Below are 15,689 nucleotides of genomic sequence, written 5' to 3'. Positions count from 1 at the left end.
AAATAAAACAGGTACTCAGTAGCCGAAACACAATTCGATAATCTACAATTACAGTGATTACAGGATTTGGGCTCCGAGAGCCAGACACACAATTCTTGAGCTATAAGCCCAACCTTACGATATACAGAATTCAACAAAGGGGCAGAAGACCCCAATCATGCCTAGGAGCACTTGCTCCTCTTTACACGGTAAAGCCTCCTCGAGGCATACAACAACTCACTTTTCAAGAAAGAGCAACTCGCTCTCAAAATTTAAGCCTATCAAAGGCCACACCAAACTCCACGTTCAAGTTGTCCTCCAAGGACATGAAAACAGGGGTAAAAATACCCAACCTACTGAGGCCTATTAAGTAAAAAAAACGGGTAAATTACATGGCCTCTAAAATACCAACTTGAGAGGAGGCGTTCTTGCACTCCTAATACACTTTATATAAAACCTACTTGGCACTAGGCCGTTACTGCAAGGGCTAATCCCATACTAAAGAGGTGACTTTTAGAAGGAAACAATTTACATTACGATAAGGAAGAAACGGTTGTGAAAATAAGTTCACCTCAATGCAATATGAGTGGGAGCTCGAGAGGGTTAAGCACTCTATCCCAATATGTAGTTTAAAAGATAGAATTGATACTGAGTGTCGTTACATTTTAGGGGAAAAGTTACATGGTGGAAAGGCTTCGGACCTGCCCCGAGAGTTAAACTGCTGAGCTGACAAGAAAAGAAGTTATTAAACGGCCATTACCTGGTGGCTGAACTGCCGTCCGAAGAAAGAGGTGCTTCCCGCCCCCTGCTACGTACTTTACGCACTGATAGATGTTACTGAAGTGGCACGGAGACCCGAAAATCAGCAGTTTATATACCCTCGTGGAAAGTTCGAGGCGTTTCAGGAATGAGAACACCCTCCCACAAAAATTTTATTGGTTAACGACGAAAACCCCTACACAAGATGAAGAAGAAACACCTTATTGGTGGAAAATTAATTACAGAAAATTATGATTGGACGGTTTCAAAACTGGCAGAAAGAAAGGGTTAATATTGCCAACTTAAAGAATAACTGTAAGAAATTTAACAAAGAACAAACTTATGAATTCAAAATTTCTCCCAAAACATAGTTCTTTCACTTCGCACTAGGGTGCACAATTGTAGTTCTTCAGTAGTGCCATCTGGAAGAGAATGTCCACACTTCTTACTACAGGCAAAACAAAAATACATCGAAAACGACCCAGTTCAGAAACTTCAAAATTTCCAAGTAGTGACATCTTCTGAGAAACTTGAAAATTAACACATTAGATAAAGTTCAGACGTCCTCCAGTAGAGGAGTTTCAACTGGCGCAAAGTTTGAATTAGCGGCGTGGGGGTGTACCACCCGGTACAGTTATAATGAATAAATTATTCAAACAAAGGCTCTGAAACAGTTTTTTGAATAAATCATTCAAACAAGACCTTTGAAACAGTTTTTTGCTTCTCCTGTAAATTGCAGTTTTGTACTTAAGTGCTTTCTCATGTCAGCCCCTCAATTGTACGTGCTCATTAAACACATCAAAAACACTGAAAACATGTATATAAAACACTTGTTGAATTTGAAAGTTCATGTCTTGCGTATTCCTTCTTCAGACTTCCTCGTTAGGGTCTTGTACGCCTATGTTTATGTTGATTGATTTTGAGCTCGTAAACAGTGGTGTAGGTTCTTGAGAATGCTCTGTTTGACTAAAAGATGTCTTCATGTATGCTTGTAATAAAAACCCAAGTAATTAAATGGTCCAACCTTGTGGATAGAGACAATATGTTGCTTCGCTGTAAGCGTGTTTTCAAAAGTTAGAAGCGGATGAAGAAGTCTTGGTTTCTTTTGATAGATCTGTATATATATGGATATATTTAAAAACACGCTTACAGCGGAGCCACATATTGTCTCTATCCACAAGATTGGACCATTTAATTACCGGTACTTGGGTTTTTATTACAAGCATACATGAAGATATTTTTAGTCAAATAGAACATTCTCAAGAACCTACACCACTGTTTACGAGCTCAAAATCAATCAACATAAACATAGGCATACAAGACCCTAACGAGGAAGTCTGAAGAAGGAATACGCAAGACATGCACTTTCAAATTCAACAAGTGTTTCATATACATGTTTTCAGTGTTTTTAATGTGTTTAATGTGCACGTACAATTAGTTTTAAGCTTAGGTTAAGTTTCTTTACTACCATATTTTAATCTCAATAATAATTTTAATCTCACGGAATCACAAATGAAATGACAATAACATCCAACTCATATCCCCATTAGACATCCGGATGTGCTAATGGATGACATCTTTTTAGACAAGTAACCAATGCCTAATAGATCTAATATTATTATTTGTCAGCTGATGATGACCAAATAGTCAAAACTGGTACTAATGCAAGTCTACATTTACAATAAACAGTATTGACAAGTGGAATTTCTTCCTTATCCATATACAGCTAGGCAGAGAAAGAAAATACCATGACGTCATCGAAAAATGGAGAGAGACTAGTCGGCCTGTGTAGAAACCATAACTTAATCTCAAATCACCCTGACTACATTAAAGGAGATTGGCAACTGGATCACATCTGCATGGACAAATACCACCACAAAGAGATCTATAACGCCAAAGTCGTCCAAGGAATAGACACAGGTTCAGATCACTACGAAGTTAAAATTTAAATTAAACTCACTCCCCAGAGGACACAACAAAAGCAAGCCCCTAAAACTATAAGAAAAATAGATCCTACCCAGCTAATCAACAATGAAAATTACTAAAAAGCTACTGAAAAAATAAAAATCACAGATAAACTTGAAGACTTAGTACACAACCTTAAACAGATTGCAGAAGACCTGGCTCCAATTAAACCATGTAAAAAACACCAGTGGTGGAACAGCAAATGTGATGAAACAGTGGAGAAAAAACATCGGGCATTGCTATTACATCGGTTCCAAAGATCAGAAATATCCTATCAAAATCTAGTAAAACAGAGAAAAGAAACTACCCAAGTCTTAAGAAGAATAAAGAGACAGCATCATATAGACACACTGCAGTTAACTGAAGAAGAATTCAATAATACTCAATCAAGGGACTACTATAAAACCTTCAGAAAATGCTCCGAAAATATGAACCCCCGACCCTACTGATGAAGGATGAAAATGGTAAGCTGGCTCATAATAATAAAGACAAAGCAGAAATTCTGGCTAAATATTTCATCAAGCTTCTAAATTGTAAGGAATGTACCCCAATAAAAACACCACCAGAGAACATCACTCTCCCCACAATAAAGGAATTTACCAAGCACTGAATAAATTAAATAAACTACAAAGCACCAGGAGAAGATCAGACCTTTGCAGAAATCTAGAAATATGCAGGAAGATAAACAAAAGTTGCCCTCCAACAACTTGCCTCTATCTGGATTAAAGAACAGCTACCAGGATACTGGACAACAGCCCTCATTCACACACTGCACAAAAAAGGAGACAAAACTGACCCTAATAACTACAGATGAAGCTCTCTCCTAGACATAACATACAAAATCTTTTCAATAATCATCCTTAATAGGATAAGTTTACAACTTGAGAAAGAACTAGGAGAATATCAAGTAGGTTTCAGACCCTGGAGGAGCTGCCCTGATCAGATCAGGAGTCTTAAGTTGATAATGGACTATAACAGGAGAAGAAACAGAGATATGGTGATAACATTTATAGATTTCAAGAAAGCTTATGATTGCATCCATAGAGATTCTCTGTTTAAAATTTTAAGACACTTCGGACTACATCCGAAATTAATAAACCTGATAAAATTGACTCTCACTAACACCAAATCAAAAGTGAAGTTTAGGGGGTGAAACATCAGAATCATTTGAAATTAAAACTGGACTACGGCAGGGAGATGGGCTCTCACCACTATTATTTAATTGTGCTCTAGAAATGGTAATGAGGTAATGGTTTAGGAAATGTCCTCCAAAAATAAAGATTGGCCGAAAAATCAAAACATATTGCCTGGTTTTTGCAGACGATTTAGCATTACTAGCAGTGGACATAAAAGAAGCACAAACCCAGATATCAGAACTTCAAAACATTGCAAATAAAATTGTCCTCAAAATGTCATTTGAAAAAACAAATTATGCCCTAAAATCCAACACAACTAAAAGAAGTTACCATAAATGGTAATAAAATCAAAATAGTAACTCAATTTAAATATCTTTGAGAAGTAAAACACATAACCTAAATGAAAAACTCTCAATCCAAACAGGAGCAAATAAATTAGCTAAAGCACAAAATTAACATGGGATATCTACAAAAAGAAATGTCTATCAATAAATGCAAAAATAAAACACTACAACACAGTTATAAAACCGGAAGCTACATATGCAGCAGAAACTCTTTTTCACCTGAATATACAATCAAAGACTGACAGACTTAAGAAAATTGAAAGGAGGATTGGAAGAACCTGCATCAACAAAAAATACCAGAAAGATGGACAGTGGCGGATAATACCTAACAAAGTCATGTACAAAGAGCTAGAACCCATTACAGATACAATGTGTAAAAGGAGACTAGGATTCTTCAGACATATCATGAGGATGCAGGATTCGAGACTTCTGAAACAACTAGTACAACACAATCTCGTCTCAAAAAATACCACAACAGGATGCAAATGGATCAGAGAAATAAGAGAGGATCTGAAGGAAATAGGCCTTACAACAGAAGACACTACGAATAATATTGAATACAAAACTCAAGAATACAAACCTCTGCTTTACCCTTACACGAAACAAACCGACACGCATCTCTTCATGATATAGATGTTGATTCCCATAGGGAATTTGAAATATTTGTTCCGAATGAGTAAATTTATAATACCAATATAAATGGTCCGTTATTGGACATTATAAATTTTCCAGCTAACTCATTCCTGGTTGCCAGCGTTTTGCCCTCGTGTGCTAGGCTGGGCTCATCAGTTGGTACCTAGCACACCTACCAAGACGCTGGCTAGTGCATACCATGGAGGCCACTGCATAGGCTAGTTGTAGCCACCGGCAGTGCCAATGCACTACTGAGAGACTTTGTCTCATTATCAAAAATTGATGCCTGCTTGGCCATCAGATGATATAGATGTTGATTCCCATAGGGAATCTGAAATATTTGTTCTGAATGAGTAAATTTATAATACCAATATAAATGGTCCGTTATTGGACATTATAAAATTTCCAGCTAACTCATTCTTGGTTGCCAGCGTTTCGCCCTCGTGTGCTAGGCGGGGCTCATCAGTTGGTACCTAGCACACCTACCAAGACGCTGGCTAGTGAATACCATGGAGGCCACTGCATAGGCTAATTGTAGCCACTGGCAGAGCCAATGCACTATGAGAGACTTTGTCTCATTATCAAAAATTGATGCCTGCTTGGCCATCAGATGATACAGATGTTGATTCCCATAGGGAATCTGAAATATTTGTTCCGAATGAGTAAATTTATAATACCAATATAAATGGTCCGTTATTGGACATTATAAATTTTCCAGCTAACTCATTCCTGGTTGCCAGCGTTTCGCCCTCGTGTGCTAGGCTGGGCTCATCAGTTGGTACCTAGCACACCTACCAAGACGCTGGCTAGTGCATACCATGGAGGCCACTGCATAGGCTAATTGTAGTCACCGGCAGTGCCAATGCACTGTGAGAGATTTTGTCTCATTATCAAAAATTGATGCCTGCTTGGCCATCAGATGATATAGATGTTGATTCCCATGGGGAATCTGATATATTTGTTCCGAATGAGTAAATTTATAATATCAATATAAATGGGAATCAACATCCATATCATCTGATGGCCAAGCAGGCATCAATTTTTGATAATGAGACAAAGTCTCTCATAGTGCATTGGCACTGCCGGTGACTACAGTTAGCCTATGCAGTGGCCTCCATGGTATGCACTAGCCAGCGTCTTGGTAGGTGTGCTAGGTACCAACTGATGAGCCCAGCCTAGCACACGAGGGCGAAACGCTGGCAACCAGGAATGAGTTAGCTGGAAAATTTATAATGTCCAATAACGGACCATTTTTTATTGGTATTACGCATCTCTTCAACCGAGGAAAGGGCACGAAGATCGGGGCATCTGAAGAAGTACTGGGAGGACCGCAAAGCCCGAACAATCCCTTCAAAGAGACCTGAATGATGGACTGACTAAAGTGATCCTATGCGATCATAAAAGAAAAAGAAGAATCCAATTTAATTAAAATGTATGGAATAAGTTTACTTTCAGTGTAATGTACCAGTGATAAAGTGATCTGTGCTGTTTTTTGTCGAAACATTGTTGAAGTTTGTTGTTTAATTTTTATATGTATGCTTTTTAAAATCACATTTTAAAGGCCCACCATTGTCAATGTTCTGCTCAAATTTCTCCTGCTTTCCTTAAAATTGTGGACAGTTTGTACTCGCATTCCATAATCTTCTGACAACTTCACATTCAGTTAAAATTGAAATAATTGATAAAGAGATTCAACCTATTCAATACAAAAGAATAAGAAATATAGTGAATTACATTCTTTTTTAATAAGTAGAAGTGGTACCGGTTTCGACCCTAGTCCAGGTCATCATCAGCCGATTAAAACATGAAAAACAATGCATAGGAAAAGGAGATAAAGGATGACCTGGACTAGGGTCGAAACCGGTACCACTTCTACTTATTATTAAATGTAATTCACTACATTTCTTATTCTTTTGTATTGAATAGGTTGAATCTCTTTATCAGTTATTTCAATTTTAACTGTAATATTCTTCAATACGGAACAATGAAATTTTTAACTTTAAACTTCACATTCAACTTTCCCCTCTCAAATTATTGATTATTTTTCAGTTTTTCTTTATTAAAAAATCTTTTTCTATTTTTCTGACATTAACAAGATAAAAATGAATACCAAATAGATTAGTTAACAGAAATGTTTGCCGGGCTGACTGGCTCAGGTGGTTGAGGCGCTGGCCTTCTCTCCCCAACTGGTTCGATCCTGGCTCAGTCCATTGGTATTTGAAGGTGCTCAAATACATCAGCCTCATGTCGGTAGATTTACTGGCACGTAAAAGAACTCCGGAACTAAATTCCAGCACCTCACCATCTCTAAAAACTGTAGAAGTAGTGAGTGGGATGTAAAGCAAATAACATTATTAATTCAGAAATGTTCAATTTTATCTCAGAGGGTAGACTGATAACCATGGATTTGGAATCCTTGTCACATGATGGAGGATTTACTGCTGTTCTAGAAGGTACCTTTCTTAACAGCTCAGTTGAGAGAAATACTATTTCAGAATCAGGAAAATTACTGTAGTTTATACTCCAATACATCTATTTTTTATATTTTTAATTTTTAATCTTTTTAGATTACGTGAATAACTTACAAATCAGATTACCTGAACCTGAGTTATCAAGAGTTTACTGTATTTTTGAACAACAGTGCTACTCAGTCCTGCCAGCGAACAAAGCAGTGTAGACCAGCACAAAGATATCCTCATCCAATTTGATATGTTACTTGTTCCTTACTTTTGCTTGAAATAAGAAACTTCCTGTTTTGAAAGGTAATGATATTCATGTGTAACAGATATCCTACTTTTTGAACTTACCTCATCATTAATTATTTCATCCAAGATAAATCTTTAAGTCCATTTTTGTTAATGGAGAGTCTTTTCTGAATAATGAAAATGTTAGAAATATATATTTTCACAGGAAAAGAAAGGTTATTAATGTTAATATGGAGATGATAGTGTTGATGAATGAATTTCCAGTTCTAGTTTTGAGGGTAGTAGGGATTTCATACTTATGCTTCCTGCATCCTCAGTAGTTCATCACCACACATGCACAAGCACCTTGCTCTGATTCATACGAAATATGGTTCATGATTTTTATGTTATCTGGGACCATCAGTTGGAGTTTATTATCAACAAAAATGGAATCTTTGGACCAGTATAACATTTTTAAAATACCAAGTACCATATTTATTTGCATATATCTCAGGATTCTATTCTTAGTTGTATAAGCTTCATGAATCGGGCTTCCCAGCCTCACGGGTAATAACCTGCTTTGTCACTAATTCCACATGCTTTAAATTCTAGCATTTTGTGTGAGACACCAAATCCATTATGTAATCATTTCATCTGTTGAAGCAGTTCATTTTGTACCTGAGGAAACTTTCCACTTTTTGGCTCCCAGAGCGCTTTTCTTAATTTGTTGTTGTTTTCAGGAGCACCTTCCTGTTTTCACCAGTAGCATACATTAAACTCCTTCACGTTAAATTCTTGGCCTATGGTACAATTACAGTGTTTCTCACAAAAATTAAATCACTCAAATTATAAAACTTCAACGCTTCTCCATAACTCGCCCATAAGTGAAGTCATGTTGGAAAGAAAATTACAGTATTGTATTACACTGTAGACTCGGATCTTATACCTTACATCTCATACCTGTTGTATACTGGTGCACTGAAACTGTAACCAGTTTGACAGTGTCACATTTCCTCTAGCTCATTAAGATTAGAAAATATCCTAGGATTGGAAATTACCTACCTGTCTTTTATCAAGTAGAAGGAGAGAGTTGCTGTGACTAAGATAAGGGGAGGTTTATGGGAGACAAATCAACCTTGAGCTGAGAGCAGGCATGCATACTGCAGAGTGTACCTTATCATATTAAAAAAAAAAAAAATGCAAGATATAAGTGGGAATTACATTTCTCTCACAATACCATGCTAAAATTAGGCTGCATGATATGTGATGGTGAGATATATGCAAGTAAATTTGGTAATTTGTTCAGGGTGTTAATTCATAGTCCAAGAATGTATATGTTACTGATGGTAAAACTTGAATTGGTTTCATCTGGTATTTTTATTTTAATATTGAAAAAAAAAATTGTTACAGAACTTAAAGAAGCAAAAATCTCGACGAGATCAGTTCTCACAGGGTCAGTTGTCTTCATCCTTGCCTCCTTCTGCAATATCAGGCCATCGCCAGGGATCTGTACTATTAGCTGAAGAGCAAGTTGTTGTCAACATGGATGATGCATCCAGTCCATTACTTCCTGCTACTCAAAGTCAGGCTATGATCTATGATGAAACGGTAAGTGCATATATTGTGATTTATATTCTCATTGGTGTTGGTCTCATTTTTATTCTGTTCGTATCCCACTATCGGCAGCCCTGAAAATGGTTTTCCGTGGTTTCCCATTTTCACACCAGGCAAATGCTGGGGCTGTACCTTAATTAAGGCCACGGCCGCTTCCTTCCAACTCCTAGGCCTTTCCTATCCCATCGTCGCCATAAGACCTATCTGTGTCGGTGCGACGTAAAGCCCTTAGCATTTTTATTCTTCCCTTGAAGAAAGAATATGAAGAGTAATTCTCGGCTGTTATAAGAATGAAGAGTAGCTGCACAAGTTACTTGTTACTCTGTGAAGAAATTTGTTGTTTCATATACATACAATCTGATCAAAAATATCTGGATATCTTCCTGTAAAAATAAACTAGAGCCAGAATATTCCTGCAACTGCCACTCATGTTATAAAAGGTGACTGAGAACTCAGATGTTGTTTAATGCAACGAGAGACTGCAAAATGCGTGGAACGAAGGAGCTTGGTGACTTTGAGCATGGATTAGTTATTGGTTGCCACACAAGTAAGTAGTCAGCAAGGTCCATTTCCACCCTTCTCAAGTTACCCAAGTTCACTGTCATGGACGTGAGTTTTAAGTGGAAACACAGACACCAATCACAACAAACCTGCAGCTGGGTAGGTCATGTGTGTTCACCAACAGGGGCCATAGAGTATTAATTAGGCTGGTATGGGAAAACTTTGTGATATCGTGTGTTACCGTCACTTTTGAATTCTGCAGTGCCACTAATTGTGCAGCTTGCACCGTGACTGCGCTCCGGGTGATACTAGGACTGGGGTTCATTGCTTAGGCACCTGCTCATAAAATGTACATTTTGCCAGTCGGTGCTAAGTACCCCATTCAGTGCTGTAAAATGTGTCGCCACTGGTCCTTGGATGACTGGAGACTCATCTTTTTTATACTGAGCGCCAGTCAGATGGGAGGGTTTGGGTGTGGCGAATGCCAGGTAAACAGTAGGTGCCAGTTTGTATAGTGCCCACATTGTAATTTGGTGGATGTGGGGTGCTTTTCATGAAAGGGACTTCGTCCTCTCATAATATTATAGACAAAGTTGAAGATAGCAGTATACAAGGATATTTGGAACAGCTCCATGTTGTCTACGGTAGATTAGTTCAGAGATGATCACTGTGTGTTTCAGCATGATATTGCTCCCTGCTGTAATCAGTTATGATTTTCATTTCTGTATTGACATATAACTTATATAATAGGAATTAATTGAGGGATGTTCCACCATTCAATACAATATCTATAATACATAGCATTTATTGAGTGAAAACCAGTTTAGATTCCCTTGGAATCATCATCAGTTCACAATAAATAAATCAAAGGATCTTAATAATGATTAACATGAAAACTGCCTTAAATACATTGAAAATGGTTAACATGGTTTATATGACATAAAACACATCACTATTTAAAGAAAGTCCTTGGATCCAGATCACAGATAACTGCAGTGCATTTGTACAGTGTTGAACAGAGCTTTAAGATAATGCATTTCCTACCTTTCTAGTGGCAGGTTAACGAGAGCGAGGAACAAGATAACATCCACGTGTTATGATACTGTGCCAAACAACCAAGGCCATGCAATCATTCAACTTTTACTTCAACAACAAAGCAGATGTTACAAAACAACAAAGGATGTTCCCCCAACTCCTCAGCTAATTGTTTTAACTGCAAATTGTCTTAACATCAGCACTTTACAAGAATGTCAAGTTTGATACATATTTTTACCCTCCATCGACGATTCAACTACCCATTTTTGAACATTTTAACATGTGTTTTATTCCACAGTAACAAATAAGAACCTCACAGTATTCTGCAACTTCAAGTTTTTATACATTATCTTAAAGCTCTGTTCAACATTGTACAAATGCACTGCAGCTATCTGTGACCTGGATCCAAGGACTTTCTTTAAATAGTATTGTGTTTTGTCATATAACCCATGTCAACCATTTTAAATGTATTTAAGGCAGTTTTCATGTTGATTGTTATTAAGGTCCTTTATTTATTTATTTATTTATTTATTTATTTATTTATTTATTTATTTATTTATTTATTTTTTTTTTAATTCGTTAGGGCCATCTATGGACCACGGTGCTTGTGTTTTAGCTGTTTCTTGAAGTCATCGTCGTTGTTTGCCACAATTGGTGTTCTTAGCGGCTGGTTTGGCAGCTGTTTTCTTGTTGGTACCTCGAGCTTTCCTGATGGCCCAGTAGTCCTTCATTTTCCGGCTAAATTCAATCTTACGTTCCTCAGACCATTTCCTGGTCTCGTCTTTTGGTCTGTGGGTAATTTCTGTGAGGGATGTTACAAAGGATTTAGTTTTAAGAGTTGTATGATAGTTACTCCGATCAGCTATGTCGTTTTGATTTATGTGGAGTTCCGAAAGGTCCTTCTCCACTTGCTTCATCCACACGAACCCAGTAGCTTTGCCCTTGTTAGCAGCCTTGAAGATCCTATGAGATAATCTATTTGAGTCCATTCTGGATAGGTGTCCGTAAAAAGCCAGTCGCCTTCTTCTGATGGCATCTATGAGATTTTCTTGGTGTTTATATAGCTCACGATTTGGTTGATACCATCGGCTTCCATCTGGTAAAATTCTTGGTCCCACTATCCGTCTCAGGAACTTTCTTTCTTGTACCTCGAGGGCTCTTAGTAGGGTCTTCTTAGTTAAATATAGACACTCTGCTGCATAGAGGACTGACGGTCTGATTACTGCATTGTAGTGTCTTAGTTTGACATTCATCGACAGATTTTTTGAAGCATACAGCTTTCTACAGGATGGTAAGCCTTATCTAGTTTGAGTCTCCTGTGTTCAAGAGCCATTGTTTCGCTGAGGTCCTCTGAGAACCATTCCCCAAGGTACTTTACACTTTTGACTCTCTTGATGTAGATATTATCACTGACTCTCATCTTTCCAGGGGCATCTTTGATGTTAGTAACAAACTCGGTCTTTCCTATGTTGATCAAAAGACCCGTTTTAGCCGCTATTGAGTGCAGTGTTTGGAGCTGAGTAGTAGCCTCCTGTATGTCATTTGCCAATAAAGTCAGATCGTCTGCAAAGGCTAGGCATGGTATCCTCAGGTTGTCTGCTTTAATCCCCATCCGTAATCCAGTGTTCTCTGGAAGGAATCTCATCCACTCTCTAATTATCTTTTCCAGAACGCAGTTAAATAATATACATGAGATGCCATCTCCTTGTCTCACCCCTGTTTTAATGGCGAAACTCTCCGAGAGTTGTCCTCTAAACTTTACTCTGGCTGTGGTATTGTGCAAGGTTGCTTGCACCAGCCTGTTGATCTTGTCGTTAAGTCCTAGTTCTCTTAATGTATTGTAAAGAGTAATTCTATCTACTGAGTCGTATGCTTTCTGGAAGTCGACAAATATAGCTACCCATTGTCGAGCTCTTGATTTGCTGTATTGAAGGATGGTCTTCAGATTTTGTATCTGCTCGGTACAGGACCTCGATGCTCTGAACCCTGCTTGATATTCTCCTAACTCTTTATCCAACTGTCTTGTGACATGGCGTTCCAGAATCTTGGAAAATATCTTATAGGTAACAGCAAGGAGTGATATTCCTCTGTAGTTACTGGGATCTGTTTTGCTTCCCTTCTTGTGGATTGGATGGATAATGGCTGACGTCCAATCATCTGGGAGCCTCTCACTAGTCCATATGTCCAGAATTACTTTATGTATGCTCCTGAAGGTGTGTTCTCCGGCATGTTTTAGCATTTCTGCTACTATCCCGTCTTCTCCAGAAGCTTTATTGTTCTTGAGTAATTTAATTACATCTCTGACTTCTTCATACGTTGGAGGAGGGATAAACTCAGTATTGGGGTTAGTTGGTTCTGTAACTTGGAGACGTTCAATAGGTTCTTCTGCATTTAAGAGTCCTTTGAAGTAGTTAGCTAGGGTCTTGGTACAATCGCTGTCATTAAGACACAGCGATCCATCTGGTCTCTGGAGATGTAAAGCAGGGGAAGCGAATTGGGTTGTTTGTTGCTTGAGGCCCTTGTATAGATCTCTAGAGTTGTTCCTTACAAAATCCTCCTCTGCTTGCTTAATCAGTTCCTGGTTGTGCTTCCTCTTGGCCCCTCTTATGATGCTCGACGTAGTTTTCCTCTGTGCAATGAAGGCTTGTAAATTAGCTTCGTTCTTATGTACATTCCATTTGATCCACGCTAGCCGCCTAGCTTCTATAGCTTTATCACATTCGCTGGACCACCACGGATGCTTGTTCCCTTTAGGTCTATTGGGGATTGTTTCCTGAGCCGCTACTGTTATGGCATCCCTAAGTTGATCCCATTTTGTAGATGTGTTAATCCTGTTGGTATTATGAATCAGCCTCTCTTGGTAACTAGTGCTGTCTTCTTTGAGTTTGGTGATATCAAACCTAGGGATCTTCGTGTTTTTTGCTAACATACCCGTGGTCTTTATTAGTGGTTTCAGGTTCGTTTTAACCAGAGACAGGTAGTGATCAGAGTCAATGTTGGCTCCTCGTATCACTTTGACATTCATAATATCCCTGTGGTGCAGCTTGTCTATTGCTACGTGGTCAATTTGGAATTCACCCATCATGCTATTTGGGCATTGCCATGTCATTGCCTTTCTGGGAAGGTGTTTGAAAGCTGTAGACATCAAAAGTAATCCATACTTGGTGCAGACACTGATTAAGCGTTCCCCATTTTTGTTGGTTCTCTTATGGGCAGGATATCTTCCGACAATCTTCCGGTATTTCTGTTCTCTACCGATCTGGGCATTGAAATCTCCTAACAATATAGTCGTATGATGATTTGGTACTTTATCAAGGGTTTCTTCAAGGGCATCCCAGTACTGGTTTGTCATTTCTGGGTTTTTCCTGTTAGAGTCATTGGTAGGAGCGTGGAAGTTAATCATTGAGTATCCCCTATTCTTGCATCTGAAGGAAAGCACCGATGTTCTATCGTTTGGTGATGAAAAGTCAAGTATGCTTTTAACCAGTAGATGGTGTACTGCGAAACCAGTCCCAAGGAATGGTACATTTTCCATTACTCTATTACCAGGTTTCCCTTTATATATTCTATATCCTTGAGACTCTATGGCTTCTTCGTCCGGAAACCTAGTCTCTTGGAGAGCTGCTATACTGATGTTCTTGTCGTTCAGTACATCAAGTGTATGCTTAAGCTTTCCGGTCTTGATCAAGGAGTTTATATTGATTGTGGCTAGATACGTAATATTTCGTTTCAAGTTTCGTTTAGATCCGACTGGGTCACATGAAGGTGTAGGTCCCCCAGAATCCGATGACCTACTTGTGGATCGTCTACCACCTGAGGTATTATGTTCATTAAGTTTGTACTTCATGTTTGATACAGTCTATCACACAAGTGATTAGGTTAGGTCACCCGAAGGTAACAAGTTTTTAACTATCAGGGTTGTAAGCCCTGAAGCCCCCAGCACTGATCGGTTCACTGACCCAGTTTCCGCTGGGATTGGTTACCCAACCTCCACTGGGTTGCTCAGTTTAGCAGGGACACCTCGTGCAGGTTACGTGCTGGAGTTGGAGTGAAAGAGGCTAGTTGGATTCTCTTGCTGAATCCAATATGTTATGTTGCAGATGGCCGGCAACGACGCATTTCACTCCCTTTTGTCCGGAGTCACATGGACTCCCCCCAGGTTCATTCCCGGAGCCATTTATTTATTTATTTATTTATTTATTTATTTATTTATTTATTTATTTATTTATTTATTTATTTATTTATTTATTTATTTATTTATTTACATATTTTACGCCCACATTGGAGCACTGAAATCAATACATTTGAGTTAATTTCTTCTTCTTCTTCTTCTCCCAGAACTTTTTCATCCTCTCCGACCTGGAAGCCCTTTGTGTGTCCGATATAGTATATTGTTTCCGTTCAACTGCTTTTAGTTTGAGACTTATGCTTTTGTTCTTCAAAATCCTCTTCTCTTTTCTGTCTTTGATTTGTTGCCGAGTTATACCCAATTCTTCCAAATCGTCCTGAACTTCTTTGAACCAATTATTATTGATTTTATTCTTCAAAAAGTAATCGAATAGTTGTTTCAATATCCTGGTGTCTGCTAATCTTGATATGTGACAGAAAAAGGAAATTCTTCTTTTACGCATTGTAGATATTATTGATTCACATTCACGATAGACAATGTTGTTAGGCAACAATCTCCACTGTCCATCAACTTGGTGTTTTTTATTAATAATTGTTCTAAGAATTCTTCTCTCAGTTTTCTGTAATTTGTCTGTTGTAGATTTTACATTTAATTTGAATAAAGTTTCACTAGCATAGGTTGCCTCTGGTTTAACTATGGAATTATAGTGTTTCAGCTTAGCGTTTATCGAAAGAGATTTTTTTTTATAGGTTGGCCAGGTAAGTCTTTGTGCTTGTTTAAATTTAGTTGTTCTGTGTTCTATTGCTTCTTTTTCATTTGTGTTCCATGTTATTATTTCCCCAAGATATTTGAATTTCTGAACAATTTTAATCTCTTTATTACTGTTCAGCTGAATAACTGGTAAATCAAC

The 15,689-nt window shown here is 38.1% G+C and overlaps 1 protein-coding gene across 2 annotated transcripts in view; it reads left to right on the top strand.

Moving 5' to 3' along the window:
• The window catches only part of Syx5 (syntaxin 5), a 161,498-nt gene that overhangs the window by 95,269 nt on the left and 50,540 nt on the right, over window positions 1–15,689 (top strand). For both annotated transcript variants that reach the window (XM_067153582.2, XM_067153583.2), the window contains exon 5: window positions 8,911–9,108. In XM_067153582.2, coding sequence (XP_067009683.1) covers window positions 8,911–9,108 — 198 coding nt within the window. The remainder of the gene's footprint in view (window positions 1–8,910; window positions 9,109–15,689) is intronic.

Source organism: Anabrus simplex, chromosome 9 (genome assembly GCF_040414725.1).
Source record: "Anabrus simplex isolate iqAnaSimp1 chromosome 9, ASM4041472v1, whole genome shotgun sequence".
Taxonomy (NCBI): Eukaryota; Metazoa; Arthropoda; class Insecta; order Orthoptera; family Tettigoniidae; genus Anabrus; species Anabrus simplex.
Note: the sequence above shows the minus strand (reverse complement) of the source record. Positions and strands in the feature narration are given on the sequence as shown.